This window comes from Leucopleurus acutus (genome assembly GCF_964270905.1).
Source record: "Leucopleurus acutus genome assembly, chromosome: 11".
Classification (NCBI taxonomy): domain Eukaryota; kingdom Metazoa; phylum Chordata; class Mammalia; order Artiodactyla; family Delphinidae; genus Leucopleurus; species Leucopleurus acutus.
Window position 1 is genome coordinate 27,430,487 of NC_139152.1, and position 18,291 is coordinate 27,448,777.

The following is an 18,291-nucleotide window of genomic DNA, read 5'->3' on the forward strand; positions in this document are numbered from 1 at the left end:
CATATGGACCTTTAAGGCTTATTACACATGGAACTCTATGGAAATGATTGTCAATACTACGGAGGAGAACCCTGTTAGAGAGGACATCATGAAAGTCTGGGAGGATTACACTATTGAAGATGTTGTTATTGAAAAAGCCATGAAAGGCATTAAGTCTGAAATAATAAATTCCTGCTGGAGAAAGCTGTGTCCAGATGTTGTGTAAGACTTCAGGATTTATGACAGAGCCAATCAAGGAAATCATGAAAGAGACTGTGGACATGTCCAAAAAAAAGTGGGTGGGTGGGTGAAGGGTTTCAAGATATGAATCTTGTAGAAATTCAAGAGCTAAAGTAGACAGTGCATGGGAGGAATTAACAGAAGATGACTTGATGGAAATGAGTACTTCTGAAACAGTGCCAGATGATGAGGAAGAAGATGTAAAAGAAGCAGTGCCCGAAAACAAATTGACATTACACGATCTGTCAAAGAGTTCCAATTATTCAAGACTGATTTTGACTTGGTGGAAGAAGGATTGGCACCATATAGAAACATTTTTAGAGTGAAAAAACAAGAGTCAGACAGAAATTATGATGTATTTCTGTCAAGCTACACTGAGTGTGCCTGCCTCTCCTGCCTTCCCTTCTGCCTCCTCTGCTTTTTCTGCCTCTACCACTCCTGACACAGCAAGACCAGATCCGCCTCTTCTTCCATCTACTTCACATGAACAACGATGAGGATGATCCACTTCCACTTATTGAATAGCAAATAATCATCATGCCATAGAGTTCTGTTGTATATGTGTGTGTCTTCTTGTGAAATCTAGTAACTGTATGGCAAGAACTGTATGAGAGGGCTTCCCTGGTGGCGCAGTAGTTAAGAATCCACCTGCCAATGCAGGGGACATGGGTTCGAGCCCTGGTCCGGGAAAATCCCACATGCCGTGGAGCAACTAAGCCCATGCGCCACAACTACTGAGACTGCACTCTAGAGCCTGCGAGCCACAACTACTGAGCCTGCGTGCCACAACTACTGAAGCCTGTGTGCCTAGAGCCCATGCTCCGCAACAAGAGAAGCGACCGCAATGAGAAGCCTGTGCACGGCAACGCAGAGTAGTCCCTGCTCGCCACAACTAGAGAAAGCCCGCGTGAAGCAACAAAGACCCAATGCAGCCCAAAATAAATAAATTTAAAAAAAAAATTAGTTCCTTTAAAAAAAATTAAAAAAGAACTGTGTGAGATGTTTTCGTGTCTTTTGTCATCATTGCCTAAGTACTCATTATGTAGAACACCATGTACAAGACTTGTATTGAAATGGATAGCCTGTCTTTATATAGGTATATGGTGAATGATATTTAATGTAAAATTAATAATGTGTTTTCTTACTGTTTTATAACTTTGCTTTCAAAGAATTATATTACCATGCAGTATGCCTTTCTTTTGTAATTGGAGAAACTGTGTATCAGCCTGTCATCACAGATAAGTGGTTTCCATACTGTATTATGAATATGACTTTAACACTGTATGCTATAAAAATTTTATAACGATTCACTCGTTAGTGTATAGGCTAGGCTACTGTGAAGCAATCATATCGATTACACTAGGCTACCATAAAGCAATCGTATTGCTGCTTCTTTGTTATCAATGTGTGAATTGTTATATATGTAAATAAATATGAATTTCTTTTTTACGTTATCTTTTCATTTTTGATATCTAGTGTCAGTAATAACATCTACAGTGTTTTGTTATCATATAAGACTATTGATGTTGGTACTGACAGAAGATTTATCTTGTAAACGGATGACATAAAATATCGATAAATACAGTATTGTAAATGTATTTTCTCTTCCTTACGATTTTCTTATTAACATTTTCTTTAGCTTACTTATTGTAAGAATACAGTATATAATACATATAACATATAAAATATGTGTTAATTGCCTGTTGTTGGTAAGGCTTCCACTCAACAGGAGGCTATTTGTAGTTAAATTTTGGGGAAGTCAAAAGCATATTTTCGACTACCTGAGGGGGTCAGTGCCCCAACACTGTTTTTCAAGGGTCAACTGTACTTTGGTCTGTTAGGCGTGTAATAGCACTATGTAAAAAAGTGATGTACATACCTTAATTAAAAATACTTTATTGCTGAAAAATGCTAACCATTATCTGAATGTTCAGTGAGTCGTATGTCATCTTTCTGCTGGTGGAGGGTTTGAAATATTTCAAGAATTATTAAAATGTGATATAGAGACACAGAGCGAGCAAATGCTCTTGGAAAAATTAGTGCCAATAGACTTCCTTCTCACAGGGTTGGCACGAACCTTCAATTTGTAAAAAATGCAATATCTGCAAAGTGCAATAAAACAAGGTGTGCCTGTATATCTGGAACTCTGTCACGTCTTACCAACGCATAGCTACCATCCTGAGCTAGCCACTATCATCTCAGCTGGATTACCACCATAGTCTCCTAAGAGGTCTTCCTCATAATTTATTAACTAAGCAGCCAGAGTGATATTATTAAAGTGAAAATTAGATTGTGTCATTCCTTGGCTCAGAATCTTTGTAGTGGCTTCCCACTTCACTCAGAGTAAAAGCTTAAGTTCTTAAAGAGATCTAAAGTATCTACTTGATCTGTCTCTATTACTCTTCTAGCTTCTTCTGCTCCAGCCTTCTGCTATTTTGTTCACTTTACTGGAATGTTCTTCCCCCAGGTATCTTCTTGTACCTCTCCCTTATCTCTTTCAGTTTGTGGTCATTCTCTCAAATGTCATTATCTGGGTGAGGTCTCCCCTGATTACTCAATTTAAAAGCATAATCCCGTTTAAAATAATGATTTAAAAGTATAAGCTTTTTTTCTTTAATATTTATTTATTTGGCTGCATCGGGTCTTAGTTGTGGCATGCAGGATCTTCTAGTTGCGGCCTGTGGGACCTAGTTCCCTGACCAGGGATCAAATCCGGGTCTCCTGCATTGGGAGCGCAGAGTCTTAGCCACTGGACCACCAGGGAAGTCCCTAAAAGTATAAGCTATAACTAAGTATTCCTTAGCCTCCTGTTCGCCTTTATTTTTTCCATAGCCCTACCACCACCTAGATACTATGTATATATGAGTTTATTATCTGCTTCTCACCACTAAAGCTCAGTGAAGGCAGGAATTTTGGTCTTTCTCTTATTCACTACTGTGATATAATCTGGTATGCAGAACAGTGCCTGAAATAAAGGTTGCCAATAAATACTTGCTAATTGAGTGAATGAATGAATTTGTCTCTAGGCAATTAATATTGACCAATCCTTAACATGGTAGACTTTTGATATTTGCAAGATTACATTTTGAGACTTTTACATATTACCAAATTCATATATACTGTAGTATATAATTTCATTTTAATTATCTGTAAATGGAGTAATACCTATATTCTTTGGATTAAATGGAGGAAAAAAAAAAGCAGAGTTGATTTTTATTACTAGTTCCTTGATCATCTCTTTTTGGTCCAGGTGCCTGTAGGTGATCAACCTAAGGATATTGAACTTCAAATCAGAGAGCTCATTCTTCGGTTCATCAGTAATCCAAATTCCATTATCCTCGCTGTCACTGCTGCTAATACGGATATGGCAACATCAGAGGCACTTAAAATTTCAAGGGAGGTAGATCCAGATGGTAAGGACAGATGTTAATTTTTAATGAGATACTTGGTTAACATGGTAAATCTACCCTCGAGAGGAGTTTTTATTTTTAAAAAGAATATCTCTAGCTATTTTAAAAATAATGCTTTTCTATTTTACTTATATTATCAACTAGAAATTTTGGTGGAAATGGATAAATTGCTGTACAGGCTAGGCAAAAATACTTCACATGATGTCCATATTTGTAATGATTACCTAATGATTTTAAAATAAGAAGATGGCTTTGCAAAAAGTTTGTTTTGTATAAATAAAATGATTTAGGTTTTTGAATGGCTGATTTCTAAGAATAACTGTCATGGTAGATAATCATTGTAGACTATTATAGTATAGTAGGTAATTATGGTATCTACATTCTGCAGAGGTTCAAGGCAGAGGGGATTCTTCGAAATATAGTTCATGCTGTGAGTCAGTATATGATACCTGACTAATGCTGCAGTGTGCATCTTATATAAGATGCCAGACTGTAAGTTATTATTGCTGCTAATAAATGTATGCTTTGCTGTATACAGGAGCCATTTTTTTTTCATCTGAGTATTGAGGGTCTGTGGGCAGTGTCATGTTTCTTATTTCCTACTTTGAATAAAAATTTAAAATAAAAATTTGGTAGGAAATGTTAATGCTAAGACTGCTAATTAAAATTCCTATAAACGGCGTCATTTCTTAAAATTTTTTATTTCAAGTTTTTAAGAAACTTTTATTATATGAGTAATTAATGTTCATTTTAGATTAAAAGATAAACTATATCAAAATGTTTATCTAAATTTTACTTTTATTATATAAACTGTTAGGCATTTTATATACATTAATTCTATTTTAAACTGACCCTTGAGCCATAAATATAATCGTACTTTTGATCTAGTGATCTTAATCTAGCAATATAGTATAAGGAAATAATCCAATCCAGTATTATTTATAAAAAATAAGAATCAATATATGGCCCACAGTAGGAATGATAAGATAATAATAGAATATGGAATCATTAAAAAGGATGATTTTATAGATTTGGACCAAAATACAAAAATGCTTCTAATTGAAAAATGCCATATGTAAAATTGGACATTATGCAGAGCAGCTGGAACTCTCATACATTGCTGGTGGGAATGGTATAGCCACTTTGGGAAAAAGTTTCTCAGTTTCTTAAACAGTTAAATCTGTAATTCCACTCCTAGGTTATTTACCGATGTTAAATGAAAACCTATGTTCATATAAAGAACCTGTATGCAAATATCTATAGTAGCTTTATTCTTAATCTCCTAAAACTGAGAACAACACAGATGTTTCTCAAATGGGGAATGAATAACTAGACTATAGTGTGTCCATACTGTGGAATACTACTCAGCAATAAAAAGGAATGAACTATTGATACGTTCAACAAAATAGATGACTCTCACAAGCATTATGCCAAGTGAAAGAAGCCAGACTCAAAAGGCTATATATATGATTCCATTTATATAGCATTCTGGAAGAGACAAAACTAGGAATGGGATAGTACAAGGAAATTTTGGTGGGGGTTGGAGGGCAATGGAACTGTTTTGTTTTGAGGTAGTGGTGACATTGCATTTGTCAAAACTCATAGAACTGAAAAAAAGCCATTAACCAAGAGATGTTTAAACTCTCATCCCTGGATCCTGTCCACGCTGGCATGGTGAATAAATTCTGGCATTTTAGTGGCAATGAGAGGAGCCAGCGATTCATTGAGCACTGTATCCGGGCCTTCCCTACCTTCTGCCTGCTGGGGCCAGAGGGTTCCCCTGTGTCCTGGTCCCTGATGGACTAGACAGGAGAAGTGCAGTTGGGGGTCACCTTGCCTGAGTACCGGGGCCAGGGTCTCGTCTCCCATATGTTGTTTGTCCACACCCAGGCTCTGGACAAACTCGGCTTCCCCGTATATAACCATACAGAGCCAACAAAGTCATACAGAAAATTAGTCACAGTCTGCATCATATCCCATGCCCTGTGATTGGAACCAGTGGAACTGTGTACCTCTGTGAAGCAGCCCTGAACCCAAGACAGTGTTGGGTGGGCTGGTTATGTGGCAAGAGATGCCGAGGGGTGGGCAGAAAGAAAGAATAAATTGTAATGAGCAAAAAAAAAAAAAAAAAATTCACTCACTAGGCATGAGTGAATTTTAAACAAATTTTTTAAATGCTAATAAAAAAGTTAGCCCGAAGAGCTAATAAAAAATTATATGTGAAAAATTTTTAAAATTAAACATGATGATTAAAAGTAGTTTTTAAAAAGTATTTGTAAGCAAAGGTTAGAAAAACATTACCAAAATGATGTCAACGGTAATGTTAGGTGGGATTATAGATTAGGATTTTCCTTTATTAATACTTAATAGCTTAATTTAATGGGTCATTTCTTTTCTTTTTTGCATTTACCAGGTCGCAGAACCCTAGCTGTAATCACTAAACTTGATCTCATGGATGCGGGTACTGATGCCATGGATGTATTGATGGGAAGGGTTATACCAGTCAAACTGGGAATAATTGGAATAGTTAACAGGTTAGCAATCAAGAATGGGATAAGAATTGCAGCATTCTCATTTCAAAGCAAATCTGAATTTTTTGAATCAGTCTGAAATGTGATAGTGTCCCTACTTTTTCCCCTTTTACTATAATCTTGGTATTGCTAAAGAATTCATTGCTGTAAAGGAATAGATTCACTAAAGCCTCCTGTAGATATTTTTAAATAGAAAGTGTTTCTAAAGTAAGCAGTGCCACAAAATGGAAGAAAATTTAATGGCTAGGCTTAAAAAGTCCCTGTCCATTACATTATGTATGAGGAGGGCACTGGATAAAAAAACGTATTATTTAGTTTACACCAGTCAAGTGTTCTTAGGGTGGTAGTATTTTAATAGATCGATTTAACCCCTAGCATTAGTGATTCTACATAACTGCCAGGAAGTGACTTGGAGAAATTTTATTAAACGTATCCTAATTATAAGTAGGTGAAATAAAAAATTGTGGAAAGGAAACTAACTACAGTTGAGTGTCTACTTAAGTTTTAGATGCTCTACTGTGAAAAATGTTTAAGGGTATCTCTTTGAACCCTTACAACGTCCCTGTGAGATATGTATATTGGTCTGTTTTATAATCAGAAAACTTGTTATACATTTACCAAAGTCACATGGCTGGTGAAAGCAGAGCCAGATTCAAATGGAGATCTTAGTCCAAAGCCTTTATAAAATAGGAAGCACTGAAATTGTCATGAGATCTGGGTTCTACTCCTAGTTCATCTACAAACTAGATATAATGTGGGTTTAAATGGCTCCTAACATCTTTGGTCTCAGACCTTTTAAAATGAAAGTGTTACTAAGTGATGTCTTTACAGTTGTCTGCTTCTAATCACATGTCCTTCTCCCTCACCCCTACTCTTTTTTTTAAAAATTCCTATTATCTCTTTTCATGCAAGCAGGTGGTATAAAACTATTTGTTGTATTTGTAGATGGCTACTCAATTTAGTTGCCTGTCCATGGATAAAATATACAGTTGATTAAGACACACATATATTTTCACCTGTTTATCCCTGTTACTTAAGAGTACTGCTTTTGACTGTAGTTAATGGTAATGGTAATAATGTAATGGTAATAATGAGGCCTAAATTATTCAGGCATTGCTTACTTAAAAGTCACACAGTTTGAATCTTGGCTGAACTACTTAATATGTGACTTTGGGTAAGTTAGTTAATCTCCCTGGGCCTTAGTTACTTTGCTATAAAATGGGATAATACCTATTGCATAGACTGATTGTGAGAATTAACAATTCATGTCAGGCATTATAGACAGTGCCTCGTGCCATCATCATTATCATCATTATCATCATCCTCATTATCCAGAGTACTTAGTACCACAGTTGACTTTAGTTGAACAGTTTTGTTATTTTTCAACCTTAGGAGCCAGCTAGATATTAATAATAAGAAGAGTGTAACTGATTCAATCCGTGATGAATATGCTTTCCTTCAAAAGAAATACCCATCTCTGGCCAATAGAAATGGAACAAAGTATCTTGCCAGGACTTTAAACAGGTAACATTTTTTACCTTTTGGAAAATGAGATGTTTCTGGGTTGCCAATAGGTGTCTGAGACCTTTGATTATCAGTTCCTTACATTTTTATAGTGTCCTTGTCTGTAAAATTTCACTTTTTGTTTCTTGTATAGTAGGTTCTTATAATGTAGATATTTATTTTTATTGAGGTGGTTGGCATTAAATCATCGTGTAGTCTAGGAATGCTCAAGTGAATTTTAAAATACCTTAATCATGAAATTCTTGACAGTCATTTTACTTTTGATGATAGAACTAGATGGCAGATGACTTCATTTCCATTTTGTATTTCAGGAACTGAATTAAGATTTATAATTTTCACATAACCTATTCTTAATTTAGGATGTCTTCTGTTCCTATTCATAAAAAGAATGTAAACTATACACCTTGAATTCTGAGTATGCACTGATGGTAGAGGGATTAGAAGGCCTTTCTAAATAATTTATAAATGACTGAAGTAAAAGCTATTTTCTTTTACTTTTGGCTTATTCCCCAAATAAATTAAAGGCTGATGGATATGTAGCTTAACAAGATTGATTTTCACTATGCTGAGTATCCATTGTAAAAGATAAGTCGGAAACCAAAATAATGTAGGTGGAATTGGATTTAGTAGCTTACATTCTTTGAGGTAACTGCAATAATATAAAAATTTTTTTTAAATTTATATTTGATTCTCTAGCAGTTGCTACAATTTGATGGGTTGAAGGCACATTTAAAAAGCATTTACTAAGATGGTTTCCTTCATGTCATTTTTTTCAGGCTACATATTTACCTTCTAGTCTAAGATTGCATTATTTCCTACCAGGGCAAATTGACAGGTTTCCCTATTATTTGCATTTTAAAATTTGACCTGCCTGGGTCTTTAAAATACACAATTACTTTAAAATTCTTCCTTTCTCACCTTTGTTAGGCTACTGATGCATCACATCAGAGATTGCTTGCCAGAGTTGAAAACAAGAATAAATGTTCTAGCTGCTCAATATCAGTCTCTTCTAAATAGCTATGGTGAACCTGTGGATGATAAAAGTGCTACTTTACTCCAGCTTATTACCAAATTTGCCACAGAATATTGTAATACTATTGAAGGAACTGCGAAATATATTGAAACTTCAGAGCTGTAAGTAAGAAATTTCTCTATGGATTTGGTTACCTGGATTGATAGGTTAGATAAAGATAAAAGATAAAGATCTTTAGTTACAGTGACTTAACTCTGAGATTATCTGATTGTAATTTATTATCTGTAAAACAGGAATATCATTTTGTAGAAATGATAATGTCTCATATGTATGTAAAATGCTTTATAAATTATGTAAAGCACGGTAAAAGTTTCAGGGCTTTCTTTAAAACAAGACTTTAATTGATAAGCATTTATAAAATTTTCATAATTAAAATATGTTTGTTGTTTCTTTAATACACACAATATAATTGTTCATGAAAAAATACAAAAATGCATATAAGTAAAAAGAGTAAAACATAAGGACAAAATTGCTTTTAATTCCATCATTAAGAAATAATCCCTGTTACTTTGGCATTAATCTAGACATTTTTCTATGCTTCTATAAAACATATAACTGCCTGTAATACACATCTTTAGAAATCAGATGCTATGGAATCATTTCTTTAAATCAACATGTCACAAACAACTAGTAGTAATTGTATATTTGTACTCTCAGTCTTAAGATTTACATAGTATTTTACTTTTTAGACATACACTCTTATTTGTTCAACCAGTCCCCTACTATTGATAGTTTGCTTTCAGTTATACACAAATATAAACAATGTTGTGATGGACTATCCTTGGGCCATGTATCCAAGTAAACCCTTAGGTTAAATTTCTAGAAGTGGAATTACTAGATGAAAGGGTATATGACATCCTCAAAGTCTCTTATTATTGCTATACTATTAGTAGATTGTATTTTTTAAAATAAATTTATTGATTTTATTTGTTTATTTTTGGCTATGTTGGGTCTTCATTGCTGCGTGCAGGCTTTCTCTAGTTATGGCGAGCGGGGGCTTCTCTTCATTGCAGTGTGTGGGCTTCTCATTGCCGTGGCTTCTCTTGTTGCAGAGTACGGGCTCTAGGTGCGTGGGCTTCAGTAGTTGTGGCTCACGAGCTCTAAAGTGCAGGCTCAGTAGTTGTGGTGCATGGGCTTAGTTGCTCCGCAGCATGTGGGATCTTCCCGGACCGGGGCTTGAACCCGTGTCCCCTGCATTGGCAGGCGGATTCTTAACGACTGCACTACGCGGGGAAGCCCGATTGTATTTTTTTTGTTGTTTTGTTTTTGTGTTTTTTTGCGGTACGCGGGCCTCTCTCTGTTGTGGCCTCTCCCGTTGCGGAGCACAGGCTTCGGACGCGCAGGCCCAGCGGCCATGGCTCATGGGCCTAGCCGCTCCGCGGCATGTGGGATCTTCCCAGACCGGAGCACGAACCCGTGTCCCCTGCATCGGCAGGCGGACTCTCAACCACTGCACCACCAGGGAAGCCCCGATTGTATTGTTGTACTACTAGCAATATAAAAGAATATCCATTTCTCTAAACTCTCACCTTTAAAAAAATCTTTTAATTTTGAAAAATAATTATAGACTTATAGGAAGTTGCAACTAAATGTACAGGGAGGTCCCATTCACCTTTCACCCCATCTCCCCCAGCGTTGACATCTTGCATATCTGTAGTACAATAAAAAGCAAGAAAATGGACATTGGTGCAATCCACACAGCTTATTCAGATTTCTCCAATTATACACATACTTCATGTCTGTGTGTTTGTATGTATGTATATAAAGTTCTATGTACTTTCGTGTGACCCAGGTAGCCTTCTATGTGAGTTAATACTGTAGAATATTTAACAAACTAATTACTGAATGGTTTTAAATGTATGCATATTAAGGGAAGTAAAGATTACTAAGATAAACCTTTAAAGAGTTCAGTGGGTAAGGTAGGTCACGGTAACACAAGGGTTGATTAGGTGGCAAAAGGAGTATAATTTTTAATTAAATACTTCTTATTAAATATAATACATAACCAGAAAAGTGCATATAACATATGGACAGTTTTATAAGTAGTTAATTAAGCAATATCTTTGTAATTACCTAATCAAACCTTATTAGAACATTGAAGAGAGACCACTTTCATTTCTTTCAAGGATTGGGAGAGCTCCATAGTTAGGAATGCATTTGGGTTGGGTTCTGAATAGAATATGGGAAGGCAGTAAGTAGAAGGGTATTTTAGGCTTTGGAACAAAAAAGATTAACGCAGGGCGAATTTGGAGAATGGCATATACAATGACGGGATGTAACAGGAGGTAAGGCAGGAAAGGTGTCTAAGAACAAGACTGTGGAAAGTCTAGTATCTTCAGAATTTGAAGAACTTCCTACTATAAAAAAATAAAACACTTTTGGTCACAGGAGTAACCCATTTTAGAAAGATATTCTGGTCATTATGGAAACTATTTGGAGAAGGGAAAAGTTGGAGGCAGAGAGACCAGTTATTGGTAATTTTAACTATTTTAAAGTATAATACGTAGCACTAAGTATATTCACAGTATTGTACAACCATCAAATAGTATCTATTTACAAAATTTTTTATTATCCCAACAGAAACTTTGTATCCAAATAAGCAATATCTCTGTGTTCCCCTCTTCCCCCAGCCCATGGTAACCTCTGACTTACTTTCTGTCTATGAATTTCCTTGTTCTAGATATTTCATATAAGGAGAATCATACAATATTTGTCCGTTTGTGTCTGGCTTATTTCACTTAGCATAATGTTATTATGCTGGTATCTTCTGCCTAGATCACTGTAAGAAAGTAGTGAATAGTGATGGTGAAAACAGAGAAGATGGGATGATTTGGGGAGATGTAAATGTATTTGTAAATTTTCAACTAGACTTGAATGAAAAAAATAAAAGATAATAACCAGGGTTTCTAGTCATTAAGATAGGAAACACAAGGTGTCCAGTATGTAGGCCCAGAGATTTAATTTGTTTAAAGCAGGGATAGGCAAACTATATATAGCCCATTGACTAAGAATGACTTTTGCACTTTTAAGTGGTTGAAAAAAATTCAAAGAAGAATATTTTGTAATGCAAAAATTATATAAAATTCAAATTTTAGTGGGCATAAGTTTTATTGGAACATAGCTGTGCTTATTTGTTTACATACTGTCTGTAGTTGCTTTTGTGCTCAATGGCAGAATTGGCGAGTTGTGACAGAGTTGTGAAAAGTCTAAAGTATTTATTATCTGGCCTTTTACAGAAAAAGTTTGCTGATCTCCAGATTGTGAATAAATAGAAATAAGACATTGTTTCTTATCTTTAAGGAGCTCATAGTCTAGTTGAAGAAAACTAGGGCAGAGAAAAATGTTTAGTAGTTCTTAGATAACTGATGTTTTCTGAAAGAACAGTTACTCAGTGTGCATGTCCATATGTGAATGCCTTTTGTGAAATGACTCCTTTCCCCATTAAAAAAATTAGAGAAACTGGTTCATAATGGATTTGAGAACACATGGAAATGGTCTAAGTGTGATTGTTCATCTGAGACAGTCTTAAAGCTTACAGTGAGACTTCTAACTTGTAGCTTCCTCCCTTTTAGTAATACTAGAAGTCATATACTTCATTGCCTTTCAGATGCGGTGGTGCTAGAATATGTTATATTTTCCATGAGACTTTTGGGCGAACCTTAGAATCTGTTGACCCACTAGGTGGCCTTAACACTATTGACATTTTGACTGCCATTAGAAATGCAACTGTAAGTATGCTTAACTTTTAGAATTTTTTGAAATGAGGTTAAAGATTATTTTTTAATCCATATAACTCTTATTTTTTTTAATGAATTGTACACTTTGTTATTTTGCTCTCATTCTTGAAATTACGAAGTGCTTTTTTATGAAAAATACCAAAAACGTGATTTATTTTAAACTTAAGGAAGAACCAAAATTATATGTGGCTATAATAAGAGCTCATAGTTTTATTTTTTTAGGGTCCTCGTCCTGCTTTGTTTGTGCCTGAAGTTTCATTTGAGTTGCTGGTCAAACGGCAAATCAAACGTCTGGAAGAGCCCAGCCTCCGTTGTGTGGAACTGGTTCATGAAGAAATGCAAAGGATCATTCAGCACTGTAGCAATTACAGTACACAGGTAATTGAGAAATGTAACAGGTTTCAGATTAAGTAGTAAAAGACATGAGGTGGTGGTTTCAAGGGGAAGGAGGAAATATAGAAGATGGGCTAAAAGTTAAAATGTAGTTCCCTTATCTAAAAGTGATTTGAAATAGTATAGTTAAATGTAGCTTCCAAATCTGATTCAGTCCAAATCTGATGCAGTACTTCAGAGATTATTTAATTTTCCTTTAAACAAAACAGACTGTTTCTTCCACCACATGTAGGAGTTGTTGCGGTTCCCTAAACTTCATGATGCCATAGTTGAAGTAGTGACTTGTCTTCTTCGTAAACGGTTGCCTGTTACAAATGAAATGGTGAGCTATTATTTCATAAATCATTGTAATCACTGTTAATAAGTTATTTTGTACAGCTTTATGAATTTAGGCATAATGATTCCCAGTGTATTGAAAAGAAAAAGAAGCAAGTTTGTCTTATTTCAAAGGAAACTTCAGTAATTCTGGTATAAAATGCATTTTTCTCCATATTTTAATCATTGTTAGCCTGCAGCCACAGATTTTCCTGAAAATGGAGTTATTGCTGAGGATTGTGAGTAGTTTTGCTTTATTATATAGCAGCACTGATTTAATGGAAAGTTAGTTTTATCTTTAGCCTCAGTAAACTGAGCCTTCATATAGCAAGCTCTTTTTTTTTTAACTCTGATGTACATCAGGGTAATTTGGCCATTTGTACAGTTTCCTTGTTTGATGACCTAATACCATAATATCATGGTTGCTATCCTTAAAAATAAAAATCCTGAAATTGGCAGAAATATGGAATAAGCATTTGAAATTGTCCGTATGCCTCTAATTGTTGGCTGGTTTCTTTTTTTCCTTTCTGGTCTCTAAAAGTGCATTTGGGTCTTTGGCTCCGGATGGTGAGCCCCAATGGACATTTACTTAAAGAGTACAAAACCATCCTTGGAAGTATAGAATGTAAGTGCTGCTGCTTAGTTGTTTCCCTAGCAAGCATAACCACCAGATTGAAATGAGTAAGAACATGGTTAGCCTGATCTCAGACTCTACCTACTGATATCAGAATCATTGGAATTTCATTTAAATAAATAATTTTCACTGGTTCTTGATCTTTTAGTGCTGTTCTGATACCTAAGATTTGTAAGGACAGTGCAAATGAAGGAGTTAGTTTAATCTCTCTACAACGCTAGAGAAATTAATTTCAACTTTCCTTTTTGATTATTGTCCCAATTGTCCCAATTGAACCACATATATTTAAACTGGGTGCTTCATAATTAAGGCTAATCAATCATTATCTCAGGTCGTTAAATGTATCCTTTACCCAAATAAAGTTAAAATCTTTAACTTACATCTGATTATGAAATGTTTTCTTATTGTTGAACCTGAACTTTTGACATGGAATAGTGGATGATCTAAGGTTTTAATAGCAAAGTTGCTTGGAAGTTAGATATGCATCAGGTAGATAACTTTTTTTTCCCTAACAAATACTTCTAACTACTTCAGTGTCAGAAATGCAATCTTAGATGCTAAAATATAGATAATTCAAAAGATAGAGCAAATTGTTATTTGGTATAAACTCTGTCAGTTGGAGTATAATTATCAAGTATTTATTTAGGCATCAGTTTCCTGTACTGTCTTTTAGAATTATCTGTTTAATAAGTTTATATGTTTCCTTAAGTAAAATTAGGTTGGCATATTTTGTATATAGCCTAATTTTATTTTTTTCTAGGTCCATAACTTAGTGGCAATTGAATTGGCTTATATCAACACAAAACATCCAGACTTTGCTGATGCTTGTGGGTTAATGAACAATAATATAGAGGTAAATACAATTCGAATTTGTCTTTTTTTTGAGAGAAAATCTGTTTTAGCTCAGTTATATCAAATTTACTGGGCAAGGAATAACTAACTATAAGACATATATGCACCATATTATTGTCTGTTATATGCTAAGAAGTATGCTGAGGGCATTACATTGTTTTCTTAAATTTAATTCTCAAAACCACCTGGAGGCATTGTTCTCATTTTCTGCTTGTGAAACTGTAACTCGGAAATGATCTGGGACTCATTGTTTTAGTGTTGAAGGACTGCCTGGCTCCATTTCAGTAACTATTGTTGCAGTTTATTAGACTGAAGTATGTAAAACAAAGTGGATGTTTTTTTTGTTGTTGCTGTTGTTTTTCTGCGGTACGTGGGCCTCTCACCGCTGTGGCTTCTCCCGTTGCGGAGCACAGGCTCCGGACGCGCAGGCTCAGCGGCCATGGCTCACGGGCCCAGCCGCTCCGCGGCATGTGGGATCTTCCCGGACCGGGGCATGAACCCTGCATCGGCAGGCGGACTCTCAACCACTGCGCCACCAGGGAAGCCCAAAGTGGATGTTTAAAATTGTTTTCATTTGACTCTGAAAGCTGTGAAGGAAACATTCCAAGAATTACCTAAATTATAGTAAATTTGGAAAGACAGTACTGTTTCACCATTACTGTGGTTCCTGCATTTCATGGATCCTTTTTTTTTTTTCCATTTGAGGCTAACGTTGTAGGTTGCATAATAGCTCAGCTGGAGCGAAGGCTGGTGGATAGAGTGATTTATCTGGATGCAGTTTTTTCTCTGCCACTTTTATCCAAAACAGTAAAATTTTCTGCAATTCCATAGTCCAGTAAGACCTGAGTCCCTTCTGTATCAAATTTCCTCTTATGCATATGGGTGGGGAGAATATTGTAAACGTGGAATTTGGGAACTGGAAGGGACCCTGGGTTTAAACTGGAAGGGACCCTTTGGTTAAACAGATGAGGAACCTGAGATCCACAGATGATAACAGCTGTTACTTTAGTGCTTATTTTGCTGGGCATCTGCTTTGTAACAGGTACAGGGAACTGTTTTTTAGCTACATAGTTGAGGTGACTCCTACTGTCAGAAAAAATTCCAGGGAATTGCCATGGCCCAGGTTCAGTCTCTGGCTGGGGAACTAAGATCTTGCAAGCTGTGTGGCACGGCCAGAAAAAACAAGAAAGAAAAAATTCCAAAATGCATATAAGTAAGGCACTTTAAAACACTCAGAAAGTGGACTAGATAATAGTTATTATGTTAAAAATTAGCATGCAGACACTATCTTAAGATAGGAGTTAGTTCTTGTAACATTGAAGCCTTCATGGAAAATTTGTGTCTGGAACAGTTTTTCTAATACTGACAAGGTCATTTATGATATGATTTCAGATCAGTATTTTTCGTACAAATGAATGTCTCTGGTTTTAAGACTGTGTCAAAGAACTTTATGCGGATATTCTCATTTAATCTTTATAGCAACCCTATGAGGGTAATGTTAATAGACTAGGAAACTGGGGGTTAAGAGTTGGTAACCCATACAGTTAACAAAGCAAGTAAGCCAGGTCTTCAGGGCCAGCTAAGGTCATAAATGGTTGGTAACAGACTAGGGTGAGAATTTCTAGTCTCTAGATTCCTTTGTGTCCTTCTTCAAAATGTATATTTAAATGCTAACTTTTTATTCTGAAGATTGTTAAAATCCATATATTTTTATTATCTGCTATATTTTTTTATCACTGGATAAATGAAAAGTGGGTAAAATTTCTGTTAAAAAATTTTCTTACCCAGAAACATCATAGTGAAGCTTTGTTAATTTTACACCTTTTTGCAAGTTTGAGTGTTCATGAAATGCTTTCTGCTCAGGAGCATTTTGACTTCATTTAATGTAAATACTTTCCTACTGTATTTGATGCTGCCTGAAGAGCCACTATTGGCTCTTGAGAGAGCCACTATTAATACCTACATCTTTCTATATTTTCATAGTCTTGCACCTATCATGGTGCTTGACATACAGTAGGTGTTCAGTACCTATTAATTTGAATTTACAGTTGCTTTAGCTCAGTATCAGAATTACATTGCTAATATTAGCAGATTAGAAGAGTGGGCAGGTGATCAGTCTGTAAAATTAGCCAGGTTACAGAAAGGACTGTCAGTTTTCAACATTACATTTATTTCCTGGAGATAGTTAAGGATAAAGAAAACAGAACACTCTTATAGATATTTCTTATGGTTTTGTGTGTGAATTTAACACAAATGTGTGCAGGTTAGAATGATTTTTAAAGGTTTTGCTTACTTAATTTTTCTGTGATCTGTGTACTTCAAATTCTATATGGTATGCTGAAGGCTTATGTACACTTTGATATGGGAACAGTTTAAATCAGTGATTCTTAACTTGGTGGGAAAGGCAGAGATGATGTTGGTCCGCTTGAGAACCCCTGGTACAGGAAGCCAATGTTACTGACGTTGTATTATATCCCTCAGGTGTGTTGGGGCAGAAAAAAAGATTGAGAAGCATTGGGTTAAATGATTTGTTTGTTTTAAAATATAATTATGGCATGAGTCCGAACAGTGAGAGGATATACTGTAAGTTATTCACACTTTTCAATTAAGCTGAACATTTTTTTAAAGTAGGCTTACATCTCTGTGTTCTGATAATCATGAATCTTCTGCTTGGTTGTGATTTATAGGAACAAAGGAGAAACAGGCTTGCAAGAGAATTACCTTCAGCTGTATCACGAGACAAGGTAAAAAATGTTTTTAAAGCATATTCCCAATATGCAAAGATGGACTGGTAAGCCTCAGAATATTACTCAGTTCTAGGAGTAATTTTTTCTTCTCACTTTAATATTCCATTGGCACTATTTCATTGTTTGAGTAAAGGTACGCAAGTTTAAAAATAGGCTTTGAGTAATTTAAAGATAAAATATTTTGAATACATAGGAATAAATGCTTAAAGGTGGATTTTAAGTATCAAGGCTTTAACAGAAATTCAATGACTTTATCAACTTTGTAAAACTAGTTGAAATGACTAATGACTTTATTATAACAAGGTTTTTTTGGAGAGGGAAGATGACATTATGTACATACCAGGTTTTAGTTACCTGTAATAGTTGCAGATATTAAAATTTTTGTGTAAAAATCTGTTACCTTGAATTCTTTACCAGAAAAGATTTTATCAACTTCCAAAAATCAAAATGAAGTTTTTGGATTTGGATTTTTCTTAGGAATTCATCTGAAGAAAGCCTTAAACAAAGGTGACAATAGTACAGGAAATAAGGCAAAATAAACATTAATTTTATGTCCCATTACTTTTGTTTTTCATGTTATTATACAGAGGGGAAAATTCATATTTACAGAATGTTTCTGAATGCATTTTTGGCATCCTTGATTTTTTTCCCTGCATTTTTTGCCTTTAGTCTTCTAAAGTTCCAAGTGCTTTGGCACCTGCCTCCCAGGAGCCCTCCCCTGCTGCTTCTGCTGAGGCTGATGGCAAGGTCTGTTCTGATTCTTAATCTAAGCCTGCATGCCTAGTTTGGTGCAACATAATCATCTGGAAACAATACACGGAACAGCAGAATATTAATATGGGATATTGTGCTAAGGTCAAATTTTAGTCTAACAGAAATTTAAAATCATTTAACAA

At 35.3% G+C, this 18,291-nt stretch overlaps 1 protein-coding gene across 4 annotated transcripts in view; it reads left to right on the plus strand.

Moving 5' to 3' along the window:
• Window positions 1-18,291, plus strand: part of DNM1L (dynamin 1 like) — a 61,269-nt gene that overhangs the window by 39,505 nt on the left and 3,473 nt on the right. For 2 of the 4 annotated variants that reach the window (XM_082851101.1, XM_082851102.1), the window contains exons 6-15: window positions 3,470-3,632; window positions 6,043-6,163; window positions 7,553-7,684; window positions 8,612-8,818; window positions 12,325-12,445; window positions 12,677-12,832; window positions 13,080-13,169; window positions 14,557-14,649; window positions 17,336-17,392; window positions 18,065-18,142. In XM_082851101.1, coding sequence (XP_082707227.1) covers window positions 3,470-3,632; window positions 6,043-6,163; window positions 7,553-7,684; window positions 8,612-8,818; window positions 12,325-12,445; window positions 12,677-12,832; window positions 13,080-13,169; window positions 14,557-14,649; window positions 17,336-17,392; window positions 18,065-18,142 — 1,218 coding nt within the window. The remainder of the gene's footprint in view (window positions 1-3,469; window positions 3,633-6,042; window positions 6,164-7,552; window positions 7,685-8,611; window positions 8,819-12,324; window positions 12,446-12,676; window positions 12,833-13,079; window positions 13,170-14,556; window positions 14,650-17,335; window positions 17,393-18,064; window positions 18,143-18,291) is intronic. The other 2 variants (XM_082851100.1, XM_082851103.1) reach the window with 1 other exon arrangement.